General features: G+C 36.9%; 1 protein-coding gene across 1 annotated transcript in view; it reads right to left on the bottom strand.

Moving 5' to 3' along the window:
• MALRD1 (MAM and LDL receptor class A domain containing 1) overlaps positions 1–6,925 on the bottom strand; it is a 689,301-nt gene extending 682,376 nt beyond the window's left edge. The window contains exon 1 of the mRNA XM_055354139.2: positions 6,727–6,925. Within this exon, the coding sequence (XP_055210114.2) occupies positions 6,727–6,925 (199 nt within the window). The remainder of the gene's footprint in view (positions 1–6,726) is intronic.
• Between the last annotated feature and the right edge of the window lie 12,019 nt (positions 6,926–18,944).

Here is an 18,944-nt window from a genome sequence, read left to right as displayed (position 1 = left end):
TCCAAGTAGCCAAAACAATCTTGAGCAAAAAGAACAAAGCTGGAGGCATTACACTATCTGGTTTCAAAATATACTGTAAAGCAACTATAATCAAAACATAAAAATAGACCAGCAAAAATAGACACATAGACCAACAGAACAAGCTAGAAAGCCCAGAAATAAAGCAACACTTTTTTTAACTCTAATTTTAGGTTCAAGGGTACATGCGCAAGTTTGTTATATAGGTAAGTTGTGTGTCATGGGGGTTTGTGTAGATTATTTTGCTACCCAGGTAATAAGAATAGTACTCAATAGGTGGTTTTTCAATCCTCACCCACCTCCCTCTTCCCTTAAGTAGTCCCCAATGTCTGTTGTTCCCCTCTTTGTGTCCATATGTATTCCATGTTTAGCTCCCACTTATAAGTGAGAACATGCAGCATTTGGTTTTCTGTTCCTGTATTAAGTGTCTATCAACCCACACATTGATGGTCAATTGACTTTGGCAAAAGTGACAGGAACACACAAGGGAGAAAGGAGAGTCTCCTCAGTAAACAATGTTAGAAAAACTGGACACCCATATGCAGATGAAGGAAACTGGACCCTTAAATCACATCATGTAAAATAATCAATTTGAAATGGATTAAAGACTTAAATATAAGACCTTAAACTATAAAACTTCTACCTGTAAAAGCAAAGATGGAGAAAAGCTCCATGACATTGGTATGGGCAACTGTTTTTGGCTATGTCCCCAAAAGCCCAGGCAACAAATGCAAAAATATACAAATCGGACTGCATCAAACTAAAAAGCTTCTGCACAGCAAAGATGACAATTAACAAAGTAAAGACAAAATCCACAGAATGCTAAAACAATATTTGTAAAGCACACATCTGATAATGGTTGATATTCAGAATATATAAGGAGCTCAAGCAACTTCACAGCAAGAAAATAATATCCTGATTTAAAAGTGGGCAAAGGATCTTAGCAGATATTACTCAAAAGAAGACATACAAATGTTCAATAGGTACATTAAAAAAATGCTCAGTATTACTAATCTTAGGAAATGCAAATTACAACCACAATGAGATATAATCTCATATCTGTTAGAATGGCTTTTATCAAAAATAGATGAAAGACAACAAGTGCTGGCAGAATACAGAAATAAGGGATCTCTTGTACATTGTTGGTGTGAATGTAAATTAGTATTGTCATTATGGAAAAATATACAGAGCTTTCTCAAATATTAAAAATTAAGATACCATATGATCCATCAATCCCAATTCTAGGTATATTTCTGAAGAAGAGAAAATCAGTTTATTGAGGGGATATCTGCACTCCTATGTTTATTGCAGTACTATTCACAATCGCCAAGATGTAGAATCAATTTAAGTGTACATCAATGGATACATAAAGAAAATGTGGTATGTACACACAGTGAAACACTATCAGCCATAAAAAGAAGGAAATCCTGTCATTCATGACAACACGAATGAATCTGAAGGACATTATGCTAAGTAAAACAAGCCAGGCACCAAAAGACAAATACCACACTACTCACTACTCACTACACGTGGAAACTAAAATCACTGAACTTAGAGAAGCAGAAAATAAAATGATGATTACCAGACACTGGGGTATAGGTGGCAATAATGGGAAGATAATAAAAGTCACAAAGTTTCAGATAGACAAGCAGAGTAAATTCTGAGATCTATTGCACAACAGGGTGACTACAGTCAATATTAATGTATTGTATATTTCAAAATAACTAAGAGTAAATTTCAATGTCTTGTCACAAAAAAAATGATAAGTGAGGCAATGGACTTGCAAATGGATTTCCAATGCTTTGCAAAGCAATGGATTACTTTGCTTGATTTAATCATTCCACATTATATACTTATATTATGACTGTGTACCCCATAATTGTATACAATTATAACTTGTCAATTAAAAGTAATATTGATAAAAAGTAAAAATAAAAATAATAAAAGAGAATGAAGACTAGCCAATGTGAGTCAGCACAGAAGCAATGTAACACTTATACTTTTTTAAAAATATGACTTAAAAGCTATTTTTAAATCATTTAAAAATTTTTTTAAAAAAATTACACAGACCAGTAGCACAACTTATATTTCCCTTGATAAGCATGTTAATAGGTCCTAAAAGAGGGATTCTCATCAACACTAGACCCAAACAGTTATTAGACCTACAAATTACTTTTTTAGTTCACTATATGTTAAGTGCTTAAAATCATGTGAAAATGGAATTTATGTAATCTTGAGGACTCAGTTTTTTTTCTAATTTCTTAAAACAATACTGAGTAAAAATAAAAGGTTTACATATTCTAAAAAAGAAGTTCATGTAAAATAAGAACTTATTTTCTTTTTTTTAATGCACAGGTTTTTTTTATTATATTGAAGTCAGGCAATAGTCTGACAATAAAAAGACTGCGTGTGGAATACTGTTATGTTAAACTTCACTTACAGGATATCAAATCCTTAGAACTAAGGTTTTCCCCAAGAAAAAGATTAATGGAAACATCAATTGCTTTTCAGACTTGATAGTTGCTGCTTCAAAAAGTGGTTTTACACAAATACTAAAAAAAAAAAAACAAAAAACTTTAGTACACAATGAATTTCTTTTAATTCTGTATACACCCACATTTCATCATTTAGTGGTCCTGAACAGAAAGTGGAAAGACAAAGCAATTTGCCAGGAGGTCAAGCCCGCCAATTTCGGGGATCTGCTGTCCACACCAGCTTCTTTCTTAATTCCTGCCGAGGATCTTGAGAAGCAGCAGCAGCACCAAAACCAAGGCATGCACCGGATTCAAGTTTCTTTTTGTTTCAGTTGTCAGATTCCAAACTAGACCCCAATGGATTGCAAGGATGAGCAAATGAAAGCCCTGTTTAAAACTTCTTCAATTTTTAAAAACAAAAGCAATTACAGGCAAGTAAAACAATTCAGAGAGATCACGTGTGCTTACAAGTGTCTTCATGTGGCCTTTCTCCACGTTCAACCACCAAAGACTCCGAGAGCTGGCTGACCTAAGTAACCCTGGTGACTATTCTTTTCACCTTATCAAAACCTGAGTTAACAACAATGCATCAGCTGATGAGAGCAGAGGGTGGCAGGGCTGAGGACCCAATCTTCATTTACCAGGCTGGTGAAGAGTAAGTACGGTCCCAAAACTAATCAAGGGAGGTCAGAGATTCTTTCCAACCTTACCTGATGGCTTCTGGCCTAAGCAAGGAAGTATCATAGAAGGTGTTCGGTGGTGATAGTGCAAAAAGGAACTTGAGGAGGGAAGAAAAAGCATCACCCCTCGATAAAGGTGGGGGAGAGAAGATATGCCAAAAGCCCTGAATTCCTTACCGAAGGCCAATCTCAGAGGGGAGCAGAGGGGTTACAACCTATGCTTCAGCCAAGGGCAGGAGTAGAGGAGCACGGGAACAGGATGATGGCTTGGAAGGGGCATCATTTAAGAGTTAAAGAAACCAGGGGTGCAGGCAAAGCACCCCACACACCCAGCTGCAGTCCTACAGGCTGCAACCTGAAACCTTCACATCTACTCTAACAAGCCCCCCTGGGCTAGAGGGCTGTTGTTGCACGGAAGGTGGAAGGCAGGAGGGTAAGGGGAGAAGGCAGAGACCCCAGGCCATGTAATCAGCAGCAAGGTGATTGTGTGATGTGTCTTTTCACAGTTGAGTTAGATGTGCCCCACCAGTTATGATGGGAATCAATTTAAATACACTTCCTTGATCCCAGAAGTTCAACTACATGGACAGTGGTTACACTTGTCAGGATGATTTATTATAGCACAACTTATATATTTCAAATGGACAAAAAAAGTATCATTTACAGTATGTTAAGATAAATTTCCTTTGAATGGGAGCTTCCTTTCCAGTACTTTGAGGTCTACAAGACATATCTAGAAAATGTACTACTATGGAAAATGAAGCCTACTTAAATTGAATGGGGGGAAAGGGGAAGGGCCTGTGGTTTTTCTTTTTGATTAATTGCTGTAATACTGTTTATTTTCTTTAGACATCATTAGGCACCAACGCTCTTGCAAGACAACTTTGATGGTATATGAATTCTGCAATTTTGCTAGCACTGACATGGCTCTTGAATCCACCATGCCATCAAAGCTATTAACTCCATTCATATTAATTTTTTTTACAAATCTCACAATGGGCGGTGCTTCTGAGTATTTAGGTCCACATTCTATTTTAAGGCTGTATATTTGGCTTTCCTTTTTTTTTTTTTTTTTTTTTTTGAGACGGAGTCTTGCTCTGTCGCCCAGGCTGGAGTGCAGTGGCGCAATCTTGGCTCACTGCAAGTTCCACACCCCGGGTTCACACCATTCTCCTGCCTCAGCCTCCCAAGTAGCTGGGACTGCAGGCACCTGCCACCACGCCCTGATAATTTTTTGTATTTTTAATAGAGACGGGGTTTCACCGTGAGCCAGGATGGTCTCGATCTCCTGACCTCGTGATCCACCCGCCTCGGCCTCCCAAAGTGCTGGGATTACAGGCGTGAGCCACCGCGCCCAGCCTATATTTGGTTTTCATAAATTGTTCTTAGAGGTCCAATTATCATTCCTGTCCGTCTTGTAAATGTCAAATCTTCATCATCTTCTAGACCCTAGCTAACCGTGCCATCTACTCCTTTCTGGCCTTCAAGTTTTTCCAACAGTCGGAAATTGAGAGGGACTTTTACTCCGAAGCCTGTGGTGGCGGCCATCTTGCATCCCTGTCCAAGAACTTATTTTCAAAAATGTATTAATAGCACCGGAGGCATCAGAAATTTAACTTCAGCTATGTCAATTTTATTCAGAAAAGTTGACATATTAATCTATTTCTTTAAAGGTCACACAAGTTGGATGTTAAAGGAGACTTTTTTTTAATGTGGCTACTGTAAATCCTTATAAAGCTAGTTTTAAAAAAATCTAATCTATAAGTTTAGCATCACAAGTTTCCATGAGTGAAATTGCTTGGCCATTGCTATTCTTCACAATAGTTTCTTCTAGTGTGATATACAAAAGAAATTCATGCTTTAAAGTGATGCTCAATTTTTATCTGCAGATTCTCACCCACATTTTAAATAAAATGCCAAAGTGGAAACTTCTCAGAAATGAAAATGAAAAGCAAGAAGTCCAAAAGGTGACCTCTCCATGTAACATTTAAAATGAAATCTGTTTATTCGACAGATCTATGCCTTCACTTCCTTCTAAGGCTGTATGTTATTAGAATTTTTCATGCAGCCAAGACCTTTCCTATTCAGCAGCTTTCCATTTCTTCACGTTAACCTTTTCTCTGAAGCAGGACCATGCATGTTATCACAGCCAGGGTACTGAAGGAAGCTTCATAGAGATTTATAATGGAAGGGACTTGGCACTGCTTGTCAAACCAGCCAAGTCATTCCTCTTTGCTGCTCATCAAGGAACAGTAAGGGCTCTTCCAGACAGTCCAGAGCAAGGGGCAACAAGCCCACAGTTAGCATCTCTGGGGAAATTGGACAAATATAAATGAATCTTTGCCCTTGGCTGAACTTGGTATTGAATGGTTACTGAGTAGTAACAGCATGACAGCTATCCCAAACTAAGAGAAAAATACTATTAGCCTGTTTCATTCTACAGAGAAAAAAGTTCTTCAGTAATCACTCTTCTGGTTTTAATGTAATAGCAACTGAATATATAAATGGAAGGTAAACAATGGCAAAATCAAATATGTAGAACCTTATTTTAGCAGAAGAGAATGAATTCTGTAAACATGAATTGATATTTTATCTGAATAAAAAAAAAGAAGATATATGTTTGAGTTAAGTGACCTACAATAATAGAATTCGTGCCTCTGGGTAATTAACTGCACCAATAGCTACTGTGAACCCTCAATGAGCCCCTGGTAATTTTATGAAAATGTGGTTTATGAAGGGTGAATATGTGTAAGAATGACACTAGTCTCCATTGCTGAAAGATGGTGAACCCTGAAGATTGCATATTGCAATAGAAATGACAGGAAGGTACATGTCGTTACACACGTCTTCCCTTGGTAAACTTCTTCCTGTTCCTTAGTGTTCTCCCAGTATGCCATGGGGCATTTTCCCACCTGTGAGAGTTGCTTTATCTCATTTCATGACCTCTTATAATAAAATAAAGTTCAAGATCACACGAGATTTGGGTCCTGGATGACTCATCCAGGACATAAATCTAGGTCTTGCGTTCTCTGAAGCTTGTGCCCTTCTACTACTCTGAAATCAAAGGACAAAAGCCAGAGTTGTATCCCACGTGCAATTGGTACCAACCCACTTGATAGTAGTGTTCTGTAAATGAAAATAAAATCTACCCAACCAATCTAAAATTCATTTCAAATATTTCCACATTAAATTCACACGTAAGCTGTTGATCTCCATCATAGCATTTTACAGCTGCATTAATGAGTTCTTTTAAATTTTGTTTCACTCACATAACATCAAAAGCTATATCTTTGTTTAGCACTCCTTCTTCATAATCAGTAAAAACTGACTGAAAAATATATTCCATCAGGTGAATATCTTCATGATTTGATAATTTTTTATATGGACTCATCTCTTTAGTAAACAATATATCTTAGTTTCTGAGCTACACTAAAGGTATACAAGACACAATGCATACAGAGCCAAGTATCTAGCCAAATCTCCCAGACTGCTTAGACGCCCTCATTTCAGGCTGTACAGGGAATTGAAATTGGAGAAAGGAGAATGTCACTTACAGTGCCGTTCATCACTGCTATCCCCACACTGATCTGTGAAGTCACAAATGCTGTCAGGAGGCAAGGAGACTCCATTGTCACACTGAAAGCTTTCTGTCCCTTGCTGAGCCAGTGTAGAATTGAAAACACAGGCAATCCAAAGGAAACAAAAAGCTTCGTTCATGGGGAATGCCAACATTCTGTCCAGGAAGAAGAGCATTACTTGGTATTGTCTATTAGAGATCAAGCAGTTGTAATAAGTAAGTCCATCATTGGAAACATTCTTTTATTTCTCTATTCTTCCTTTCCCAGATTTGCTTCTTATAACTGGATACTATTGGTAACTACCTGCAACTCTAACAAATTACTCCCCAGGTAGTTAATTTGCTCTTTCAGAGGAGTGACTTTAGGAAATATTTAACTTGAGTAATTACGCTGGTTCTTTATCTAGCTAACTATAGATGATTATTGCCCCCTGTATGCCATATTTACACAATTTAAGCCTTTATGGTCTTGCTATCTCCTGAAAGACATTTGTAAAAAATAAAGGCCAGCTAAATAAATAGCAGGGGAGAGGCAACCACAATAAAGCTATAAATTACATAAAAACGCTCTGTCTTAATTCCTATACTCAATCACATTTGTGTAATTTAGAACATTATTGTGGACACTAAAACATATTCAAAATTTCAGACCCAATTATTAGAATTGCTCTATGAAAATAAAATGCTTATCCATTATTATGAAATAGAAGACTCACCTTGCTTGTTTTTATTTTCTTTTGTTTGTTTGTTTGTCTATAGCCCATGGGTGCTAGTAAGTGCTTCTTGAGATAAATTAAGAACCACAGATTTTTAAAAGTTGAGGGGACATTGGATGTTATTATTTTATAAATCATGTAACTTCAACCCAAGGAAGTTATGAGATATATGTGAGAAAATACAATAAGTTGGTATAAGAAATTAGAGCTCAAATATCCTGCTGCTAAGAACAGTGTTCCCTCTTCTATAGCACAAGAATTCACCTGTCAATTCATCACGATTTACTTTTACAAGTGAAACACGTGATTTCAGGATGCATATTCAGAATGAACAATATATTGAAGTTGAGATCACACAGACATAATAATTACATAATCTTATGAGCGTGAATATTATAGAAATTATGTGATGTTGAATGTTCTATACATTGCTTTATATTTGATTTCTTAAGGGGATGTTAAAGTTCTTTTTCAACTATTTTATTTTAATTTCTGCAGTGTAACCACAAGAGGCAAAAATAACCAGAGAATGCAGAGTGGAAAGGACCACAGACCAGGGGCAGAAAAGGCATCTGAGCATTTTTTAAAATGTTCTAAGAATTACCCATATTGCAGGGGAAAAACTATGTATATACATTTTGTGTAGACATTCTGGATTCTGGGGGGGCAGGGGGACAGGAATCCACAATTCTGCCTTACCTCTGAGCACTCCACATAATCTAACATTTTGTTGCACTGTGCTTCAGCCCTGTTTCAGACATTTATTCTTCTTACCTCTCTGTTTTGCAAACAAATACTAATAAATCCTTCATCTACCTCTTTTTCTTTGCTTGTCCCTTAAATGTTGACTATCCTTATAGTTCCATTTTAAGTTCTCCTTTCTCCTAAGATTATAAGTTTTTTCTAGGCTCTCTCTTCACTCTCATGATTTCAAGTAAGATCTCTTTATTTTTGTTTCCTCAATCTCTTCTACAATCCTGATATGCACTTCTTCCTGAGTACACACACACAGACACACACACACACACACACACACACCCCTAATTAACACATCTACTTTTATAGAAAACTAAACTCATTTTCCTTTCCCCCACCACCAACCAGCTCTTACTCCCATGTTCCATATTTCAATGAATGGTATCTTCTTCTGTCCAATTACGCAAGTAAGGAACCTCTAGATTGTTCCTGGACTACTCTCACCTATCCTGCCTATTAATCACCCTGTCTGGTATTTTCCATATTTCTGTTGAAGACTCTATCAATTCTCATCTCAGCATGTTTCTGGTACTCACAACTCATTTCCTAGTCTTAGAGTAGAGTGATCATTCTAAACCACAAATCCACTCCTATCTATTTCCCTCTGAAATCAGTAGAACTGTCATACTCTGAATGTAGCTTACAAACACAGCTTACCCTGCAAGGCTCAATGCTTCCCTATGCTCTCCACCACAGCCTTACTGAGCGACTGTGCTGGCAGTTTTCTAAACCTGCCATCTCTCAACTCCAGATCTGAAATCCCTTCCCCACCCCAATCACCAGGTTAATCATTATTCTTCATTCTTCATCTTAGGAGACTTCCTCTAAGATATCTTGGCTGATTTACCCAGGCTGAGTTACATTTCATTCCTAGGTTCTCTCGTAGCCTTCAATACTCATTCTTAGCACCTGAAGGTCCAGTATGGTCATTGTCTCCTCATGTGATTTCTTCACTATCCTATGAGAATGCAGCAGACTGTGCATTAGATCTCTAGACTTGTTCATTCTACATACATGCTACGTTGTATCCTATGAGCTACATTTCCCCATTTTCTTCCCCTGATCCTGATAAACACTGATTTGTTTTCTACATCTGTATATTTGATTTTTAGACTCCACATATAAATGAGATTATGCAATATTTTCTCTGTGTGTCTGGCTTATTTCACTTAGCATTGTGTCCTCCACCCAGGCTCATTTACATTGTTGCAAATGCCAAAATCTTGCTCTTTTCAAGGGCCAAATAATATTTCATTGTATATATCTACCACAATTTCTTTATCCATTCATCTCTCAATGGACACTTAGGTTGTTTCCATATCTTGGCTTGTGAGCAAGTGCAAAGATCTAATGTACATATAATCCCAGCACTTTGGGAGGTTGAGGCGGGCGGATCGTGGGGGCAGAAGTTCAAGACCAGCCTGATCAACATGGTGAAACCCCATCTCTACTAAAAATACAAAATCAGCCGGACGTGGTGGTGTGCACCTGTAATCCCAGCTACTCAGGAGGCTGAGGAAGGAGAATCACTTGAACCTGGGAGGCGGAGGTTGCAGTGAGCAGAGATCATGCCACTGCACTCCAGCCTGGCAATAGAGCAAGACTCTATCTCAAAACAAAAAAAAAAAATCTAATGTACAGCATGAGTACTATAGGTAATACAATTATACTGTATATGGGGTTCATGCTGAATGAGAAGATTTTAGCTGATATTTCCATACCCATACACACAAATGAGTAACGGTGAGATGCTGAATATGTCTATTTGCCTCACTATAGTAACCTTCTTATATTCTATATGTATTCCATAACATCATATTGTGCATCTTAACTACACATAGTAAAATTTTATAAGATGGCAAAATATTACAATAAATATATCTGACTTTGAAAAAATCAGATATTTGCTTGTTTTTTCCCCTTAAATATATGATTGTTAACCTATTAAATTTCTTCTGTTTCAGTGTGAAAATTAAAAAAAAAAGGATGCAGCAGGATTTTGACTTTTTCACTATTGAATCCCCAGGTACCAGCATAGTAGCACACTATCCTGGCAGATAGCAGTTGCTCAAACAATTCAATTCAATTGTTAATTAAATGAAATTAATGAGGGATTACCATCATATCAACTTTGCTAGGCACATGTAAATAATGCAATAAAGATGTGAAAATTTTAAATGCCACTAGGTAAAAGATATACAATTCTTATGTTCAGTGTTGCTTTTCCATGTCTAACTCTTTTTAAAGACCCTTTAGGTTTTGAAACTGCAATTTTGTATTACAGTGGCAATACACCCCATCTCCCCTCAACACTAAACAAGTCAGCGATTATATCAGGAGAAAAGTCATGTCAAGTTTTCCTCTTTAAGAAAGAAAGGAAGGAAAGGAGGAAGAAAGAGAAAAAGAAAGAAATAAAAAAGAATAAAGAGGGAAGAAGAGAGAAAAGAAACAAAAGAATGTAAGGAAGCATGTGAAGAAATAGCAACATTTCAATTTTACATCCTTATTCTAAATTCAGGTCTCATAACATTTTTCATTTGGAAAAACAATTCACATATTTTGTTGCTGTCATAGCTGTTTATTGCCTAGTTTCAGCCTGTAAACTGCTTTATTAACTGTTACTACCTACTAAAAATAACATTTCTCTACGGTGTTTCAAGTGTCATTCATCATTTAGACAAGAAACGAACTGGAATGTGGCTCCCAAAGTAACTCAGTATCATCCACTAGTATAATATTTTATAAGACAAATTTATATTTTGTTTCCAAAAGATAAAATTATTTTCCACTGATAAATCTTTATCACTTTTTCTCTAAATGTATCAGAAGGGGCAAGGAATAAAGAAATACTGATAGCACCTAGGGTTGTTTTGATGCAGTTTATTGAGGAAGAGGAAAAAAGTCTGATTGGATTCTAGCGCCCTAACACTGTGCTGGCTGCTTCATAAACATTGTCATTACGTCTGATGTTTCCTCCTTTATTGTTCCCTTTTTTACTTTAAAAACTAATGTTCAGGCTGGGTGCAGTGGCTTACGTCTGTAATTCCAGCACTTTAGGAGGCTGAGGCAGGCAGATCACTTGAGGTCAGGAGTTCGAGACCACCCTGGCCAGTATGGCCAAATCCCGTCTCTACTAAAAATACAAAAATGAGATAGGTAAGGTGGCGCACACCTGTAATCCCAGCTACTCAGGATGCAGAGGCAGGAGAATAGCTTGAACCTGGGAGGCAGAAGTTGCAGTGAGCCAAGACTGCGACACTTCACTCCAGCCTGGGTGACAGAGCAAAACTTCATCTCAAAAAGAAAAGAAAATGAGCAACTATTTTATGCTACATATTGGAGATAGGTAAAAGGAAGACAGAAGAGATACAATGAATAATAAAGCCATGTCCCTGACATTAAAAATTTTCATACATAGGGAAGTATGTATAAAGGCACTTGCACAATATGTACACACATTACTTCTAGTTTTGGCAAGAATGGTTGATTACATTTTCTATTTTTAAAAAACCCAACTATCTGACTACAGAAAAGCTATATGTTGGATGGAATGGGATACAAAATGCTCTTAAATATATAACCAAGTGCTGAGCTTGCAAAATATAAAGCCAATTTCCAAAGCTGAAAAGGAGATTGGAGGATATAGAGGCAACACAAAAGAGAGTTTATTACTAAAACATCATGTTCAAGAATATTTTAAAGAAAATTCCAGGATTAATGTAAAATAAGCATTGAATAAAGGTTTGAGATGCAAGAAGAAATGATGACTAAAGCCTGAAGACACATTTGCAGATAAAAGAAATCCAGACCCCTAAATCTTAAAAGATGAACTGGGAACTGTGATAAAAGGACTTGAACCCACATAAATGAAGAATTAGAACGAATATCTTTGCATAAAGCCAGAGGAAGAATTTGCTATGGAAAAATTCCTGGCACCTTCAACAAGGCACTTCAGAACTCCTATAAATTATGATCATCTAAATAAGAGCTCAAGTGAAAAATTAACTGGCATACAGGAAGGAAGCCTCTATGACTCAGAGGCAAAACAATCAAACGAGCAGAGGCAGAAGTAGACACTCAAAGTTGTCCACTGGCATTGTGAGATAGAGAATATAAATTAACTATCAAATATTCTAAAAGATTAAATTGTAAAATTATGCACAATGAACAATAAACTAACAAAATAACCAACTGCGATTTTGTTAAAGAATAATTAAAAATATAACTATAGAAAAGAAAAATAACAAAGAAAAAATAGAAGTGAATACAGAAAAAAATCGACGTGAATATAGCATTTAATAAATTGCAAGGTAGATACAAATAAATTACATGAAAGGCAATAGAGATGTATAGAAAATATTAAGCATATATAGTTTAAGAAACCTGGGACCTAAGCCTGGCACTGTGCCTCGTGCCCGTAATCTCAACACTTTGGGAGGCCAGGGCGGGTGGATCACCTGAGGTCAGGAGTTCGAGATCAGCCTGGCCAACGTGGTGAACCCCATCTGTATTAAAAAATACGAAAAATTAGCTGGGCATGGTGGCAGATGCCTGTATTCCCAGCTACTTGGGGGTTGAGGTAGAATCGCTTGAACCCAGGAGGCAGAGGATGCAGTGAGCCAAGATCTCACCATTGCACTCCAGCCTGGGCAACAAAAGTGAAGCTCCATCTCAAAAAAAAAAAAAACAGAAAGAAACCTGGAACATAGAATGACAGATCTAACATATGACTACATGACTACATAAAGTTGACGGGGGAGATTAAGGAGAAAATAGGGAGGGGCAATATATATTAATTATATATAAAAATATATATATTAATTATAAATTATATGATCATCAATATATTAATTGATATATAAATAATATATGACTTATATGAATAATATATAATATGTGAATAATATGAATATATTATTAATAAATGATACTCTATTAATATATAAATGGAATTAATGAAAATATAAATTTTTCAGAAATTAAGAAAACATGCACTCTAAGAATCAGAGTGCAGAATAAATTTAAAACATATTCGGCTAGATACTTTGTAGTTAAACAGAAAAATTACCAAGAAAATAAAAATTCTTAAAATCAATTGGAGAGACAAAACATATTACCTACAAAGAAATATTATTTAGACCAGCAATTAACTTCTCAACAAGAACAATGCAAGCAAGCAGATGGTGGAATTACGTTTCCATAGGGATGATAAAAAAATTACACTTGGACTTAAACTGAGCAGCAAACTAAGTGTTTAGTCAGAATAGGGAACAAAATTAAGAAATTTGGGGACAACTAAAAACTGAGAATGTTATTCACAATACCAAAGACATGGAATCAACTGAAATGCCCATCAATGACAGACTGGATAAAGAAAATGTGGTACATATACACCATGGAATCCTATGCAACCATAAAAAGGAATGAGATCATGTCCTTTGCAGGACCCGAGCAGATCTGGAAGCCATTATCCTCAGCAAACTAACCCAGCAACAGAAAACCAAACACTGCATGTTCTCACTTATAAGTGGGAGCTGAATGATGAAAACACACGGACACAGGGAAGGGAACAACACACACTGGGGCCTGTTGGAGTGGATAGTGGGAGGAAAAGCATCAGCAAAAATAACTAATGCAAATGGAGCTTAATACTTAGGTGATGGGTTGACAGGTGCAACAAACCACCATGGCACACGTTTACCTACATAACAAACCTGCATACCCTGCACATGTACCCCAGAACTTAAAACAAATAAAATTAAATAAATTAAATTTTTTAGAAATCTGAGAGTGTTTATTCCCAACAGCCCCTAATGAATATGTTTTAAATTCTGCATCAAACAAGAATGCATGCAAATAAAATACTAGTTTCTAAAACTAGAATCAAAATATCTCAAAGACCCAGTATTACACAGATGACATTTCTCTGATAGCCATGCCATTCAGTGCAAAACCAGAAAATAAAAAAAGAAATTAAAAAAACATAAAAGTGAAAAATTTAGAAAGCAAAAACATATGTAAGTGATAAGGCATTTTGTACAGATGTCCTGGGAGTGTGAGCTATCTGCTTTTGGAATTTATTTGAGACTTCATGGCCTGTTTAAGACTGGTATATACTGTTTTACTGAACCTTGTATCACTCCATTGATGATGGAGTGCTGCTTGGCACACTCAAATTTATAGCTTGGTGTATCTTATTACATTCCATTTATTTTGAGCAGCTCAAGTTGCAAGATCATTAGTGCCTCATGGTGAGGAGTTTAGTCTCTATCTGAACCCAATAGCTATTTCTCAAGAGAACAACTATTTGCTGGCCTTGCTCCAAAACTTGAATGGGTTTTGAAAAATAATGGAGGATTACTGAAAGCATAATCAGATTGTGACTCTGAAAACAGGTGCTCTCCCAATCATAGTTTCTTTACTGAATACATTGGCAAAGCCCCCATACAGCTATCAATATGGAAGATGTATTGACTTATTTATTCCAATAAGCAGAGAACTCTAGAAATTTTTTTTCAGTCAAGAAGACATCAATATATCTTCACTATCTTAATTCAGAGCACTAGCAGCTCACCTCCACTGAGTCACATGTAGTGTGCAGTTCTTTCAGTGCCTCACCTAAGGGACAGGGCATTTGCTCTTCCTTTATAGACACAGAATTTTTATGACAGCTTCTAGTAAGCATGGATTAGCAGGTTCTCTAAATACCTAAGCATGGATTAGCAGATTCTCTAAATTGGTGGAAGCCATATATAAGAGGGGTATATAAACCCTGTGGATATATAGGGTTCTAACACTTTCATGAATTTACTGGGAATGAAGATAACTCTCAAAGTAAGATGATTTGCTGTATCATATACTACTGGGAATGTCAGCAGCGTACGCTGGGCTTCTGCTTCCCCAACTGTTCAACTATGGCTTGATGCTAACCCTTCCCAAAGCTTCTCTGACCCCTCTCTAGTTGTCAGGAGCTTTCATTTTTAGTTTTTTGTTTTGTTTTGTTTTTTGTTTTTGCGTTTTTTTGTTTTTTTGTTTTTCGAGACAGAGTCTCACTCTGTCGCCCAGGCTGGAGTGCAGTGGCGTGATCTCAGCTCACTGCAACCTCCACCTCCCAGGTTCAAGCGATTCTACTGCCTCAGCCTCCGAAGTAGCTGGGACTACAGGTGCGTGCCACCACGCTGGCTAATTTTTGTATTTTTAGTAGAGACAGGGTTTCACCATATTGGCCAGGCTGGTCTCAAATTCCTGACCTTGTGATCTGCTCACCTCTGCCTCCCTAGATTTTTTTTTTAATTCACTCCATCCCTATATTGATGAATCAAAATGTTAACAATGGAATGGCTCAGGAATGGCCCAGTTCTTCTTTCACCAGGCACCAAAATGTAATGAATCGGGCCAGTATATGAATAAATCAGTGCCTCATTTGGCATGCCAGCCCCGGGAGCTCTGTCACTGGCTATCCCATACAGGGATGGATCTGGTGTGAGGGTTCCTCTGTGGCCCTCTGTTGAGCAGTCTCAAGAGACGAATCCTTCTCCAGTCAAAAGCATGGCCTTTGTGAGAGCAGAGGCTATTGTCAAAGCAGAAGGGGTCAGAATACCCCTTATTTTGGCTCCAAGTTCACCTTTCAACTTATCCCTTTTTCATCCATTTATTTATTGAGGTCACTGGAAAGAAAAAAATTGGAGGGGCTTATGAAGCTGAAAACCTTCTTTTAAAAACAGGGCAAATATCTTCAGAAATACCCATAAATAATTTGAATATTGAATTAGCACTGAGTTACCATTGACATAAAGCAAAAGGAAGTTGCATTGGGCCAATATCACAATAATTACTATGAAACTGCCGAGGATTCATTAATCGAAGCGTTTTAACATTAGGGAGGCTGCTTGCATTGCCTTCTATATCTTCTTCTAAGTTATCTGCCTGAATAACTCCTGCTCATTCCTCAAGGCTCAACTATCATAACATCCTCAGAAAACCATTCCTGACTTCTGCTACCTCCCACTTTGTTTGTTTGTTTCCATAGTAGCCAGCTTACCTTTCTGCTATAGACTGCATCTTGATGGTTGGCTTCAGTGTCCAGTCCCTACTTCAAAACTGTGACCTCTTTAGAGCTTTATTTATTGTATTTTTGATAATTTCCGTTTTTATTTTAGGCTTGGGAGTGCATGTGCAGATTTGTTACATGGGTGTATTGTATGACACTAAGATTTGGGGTATGAATGATTTTACCACCCAGGTAATAAGCATAATACCTAATAGTTTTTTAACCCTGCCCCCTCCCTCCCTCCTATGGTAGTCTCCAGTGTCTACTGTTGTCATCTTTATGTCCACGAATACCCAATGTTTAGCTCCCACTAATAAGTGAGAACATGCAGTATTTGATTTTCTGTTTCTGCCTTAATTTGCTTAGGGATAATGGCCTCCAGCTGCATTCATATTGTTACAAAGGACATGAATTCCTTCTTTTTACTGGCTGCTTACTATTCCACGGTGTATATGTACATTTTCTTTAACCAATCTGCTGTTGATGAGCACATAGGGTGATTCCCTGTCTTTGCTTTTGTCAATAGTGCTGTGAGGAACCTATAAGGGCTTTATATTATGTTTTATATTTTTATCTCCACTGCTAAGTATATATTATTCACCACATATTGGTGCCCAATAAATATTCATTAAACGTACACACAAATGAATAAATGTTATATTATAAACATGATTGCCTCTAATTATCAGTGGCATTTTTTATTTGTTTATTTGAGTACCTCTCCAGCGCATATTTCTCCTTTTGGCAATAACATACTGATGTTTTTCTTTGAGAAACCACCCAAGCTGGTTTTAAACCCCTACGTGGTTTCACAGGAGTTGGAGGTGTTAGCACAAGTCTTAGTCAAGAGCAGTCAGGTCTATGCATCTTCCTGGCCTTGGTGATTGGTTCAGAGATAAGCATGTGACCCAAGGGAGGCAAAGGAGGAGCAGTTCCCAGGTGTCAGAAACTATCATAGAAGAGGTGCTCTCCCCTGGCTAAACTAAGACAATGTGGCCAGATCTTCCAGTGGCCCTCCTGGGCACCTTTTGGGAAGACTCTGAGAGTGAGGCAAACACAGATGCTAGCTGAGTCAAGAGACGAAGATGAATAAATTCCTATTGACCCTGCATAAGCCTCTAAATACAGCTATGCCTAAAGCTGAATTTATACCCGAGATTCTTCACTTACACAAGCTGATTTTGTGACTGATTTTCTCTTCCTGTCAATCAAAAATGTCTGAACTAATGTGTACAGTTTATTTTGTTTTATTATATTTGATGTTAATTTTGAATTTAATAAAGTATAAATTTTGAACTTAAGGGGGAAAATGTATATTTTAACACAGATCTTTTCTAACGTCTACTCTTTCTCTACTCAATTTGTTTTAAGAAAGCTTTATTCTAAAATTATTAAATTTAAAGACATATTTTCTAAAAATTATCATTAAACCACCAACTACCTCATGATTTTTAATATAAAGCTACTTAAAAGAATGTTTTATGTAAGATAAATTTTCAGCAAATTATAATGAGAATGCTGACAGCAGCCTGACGGTATTGTTGGAAAGTCATAGGAAATCGTAGTCTGATTGTTGGAAGTAAAATGTCTCTGTTGGAATTTAAAAGTGGTTCTTTAATAGAACAAGGTGGTAGAGAACCTAAGAAATACAACAAATGCAAGATGGAAGAAATAGGTTCTTCTCCATTTAGGGTGTAGTCTATGTAATAGTTGTTCTCATTATGAACAGGGTGGGGGCAAGAATGGGTGGGGAATCACACAATTGAGGCTGAGCAACCAGCCAGTGTTCATCAACCCATAGATCATAGAAGAAGAGAAATTAGCATACATGATGCTCAAGTGTAAGCATTGGGATCTCATGCCAAAACAGCAAGCAGGCTTAAATGAAAGACACCCCAGAGTTCCCACAATCTGAGACTGCACACCTATATAACCGCTGGGATGGGAAACAAGAGAAAGCAGCCACCTACAAGATTACTTTATCTGAGTTTACCTCACTTATTTAATTCTGTATCAAATTATGAATGGTACACAGGGGAAGAACACTCTCTGATTTAGTATGATAGATATTCCCAGGTAAAACTCTACACCAAACAAAGCTGGCAGTTTAGGAAATCTTTAACATTGGCAATGACTGATGCCTTGTTTAGAAAAGGAATCCTACTTAAAGTGAAATTCACGCAAGTGTATGAAATGTTGAAAAGGCGTTCCAAATAATTGAAAAGAATCTCATCCTGGTCTTCTTGCAATTGTTTCATTTTTATAGCTAAATCACATATGCAGCTCTAATATAGCTCCATTGTTCCAAATAAGAGTTGTTAAATATATATTATTTATCAGGCATTCAGGGGTGCTGGGCATACAGACCTAATTACAATCTTGCTCCTACTTCATGGAATTAACAGTAAACTTTAAAGAACAGCATATGAGTTAGTTCTATAAAATATGTGCTTTAATAGGTTCAACCTATACTAAAAACTTATCTGAAACTCTGTTGAAGATACAGAGAATACTTTATTTAGAAAAAATCAACAACACTATAAAAACCTGTCACCTCTGCAGGTGCAATTCCAGAAGCAGAAGATGCTGTCATTACTATCTTCCAAAATTTCAACCAAATTGTAGGCTTACAGATAATTTTCAGGTAACAAGTATGATTTTTTATTTTATCAA

Source organism: Gorilla gorilla, chromosome 8 (assembly GCF_029281585.2).
Source record: "Gorilla gorilla gorilla isolate KB3781 chromosome 8, NHGRI_mGorGor1-v2.1_pri, whole genome shotgun sequence".
NCBI lineage: Eukaryota > Metazoa > Chordata > Mammalia > Primates > Hominidae > Gorilla > Gorilla gorilla.
The sequence above is the reverse complement of the archived record's forward strand: the minus strand, read 5'-3'. Positions and strand labels throughout refer to the sequence as shown.